The following is an 800-nucleotide window of genomic DNA, read 5'->3' on the forward strand; positions in this document are numbered from 1 at the left end:
CACCCGCCTCTCCTTTAGGCACTGTCTTCTCAAATTCTTCCCTGGGAAACCCCTGCAGACACCATGCGAATGTCTCCTTGGACCTCACCGTGGCCCCACAGGAGGGGTCATCACAACCTCCCACTTCCTAGATGCCTTGTCCCGGCAACTGGAGAAGCTGGGCCCGGCCTCCAAAGACTGGATGGACTCTTTTTTTTTGGGGGGGGGGGTACTGTCCTGGGACCCTGGTTCTTAGCCTCCCTGTCCCATGTGGGGCCCATTCGGCCCGTTCTGACCACCCTACCTTGAGCGTGTCCCCTTTGTTGAAGGCCAGTTCATCGCTCTCTGTGGCCTGGAAACTGTACAGGGCCACGGACTCCATCCTGCTGCCCCGGTCCCAGCAGCTGGGCTGCGAGCGAGCGAGCGGCGGCGGCTTCCTGCTTCCTCGCAGTCAGGACTGTCTTCCTTTGTTTTGAGGGCGGGTTTGTTCTTTTGAAGCTGAGGCTGAAACTCCCCTGACAGGGAGAAACAGGAAGCAGAGCTGTGTCACCCAGGAGGGGTGGGACCCCAGGCACAGGCACGGCCCTGGGGGAGTCTCTGGGCGGCCCTGGGGGCAGGTCTCTCCTTGTACCCAGGCCACAGAGTATAAAACTGAGGTCTCCAGCGGAGAATGCTGCACGCCACCCGCCAGCTCAGGCAAGTGTCTTGTGGTGCCAACCACTCCCCGACTTCGCCAACCTGTCTGCCGCGTTTCCTAAACGCCAGGGCCTGCATGATTCTCCCGTGCCCACTGCGTCCACCCAGGCTCGCTTCCTGGCTTT

The 800-nt window shown here is 61.1% G+C and overlaps 1 protein-coding gene across 1 annotated transcript in view; it reads right to left on the reverse strand.

Moving 5' to 3' along the window:
- Positions 1 to 512, reverse strand: part of GRAP (GRB2-related adaptor protein) — a 25,382-nt gene extending 24,870 nt beyond the window's left edge. Inside the window, exon 1 of the mRNA XM_006107181.3 lies at positions 284 to 512. Coding sequence (XP_006107243.1) covers positions 284 to 361 — 78 coding nt within the window. The 5' untranslated portion in view covers positions 362 to 512. The remainder of the gene's footprint in view (positions 1 to 283) is intronic.
- Between the last annotated feature and the right edge of the window lie 288 nt (positions 513 to 800).

Source organism: Myotis lucifugus, unplaced genomic scaffold (assembly GCF_000147115.1).
Source record: "Myotis lucifugus unplaced genomic scaffold, Myoluc2.0 scaffold_1050, whole genome shotgun sequence".
Taxonomy (NCBI): Eukaryota; Metazoa; Chordata; class Mammalia; order Chiroptera; family Vespertilionidae; genus Myotis; species Myotis lucifugus.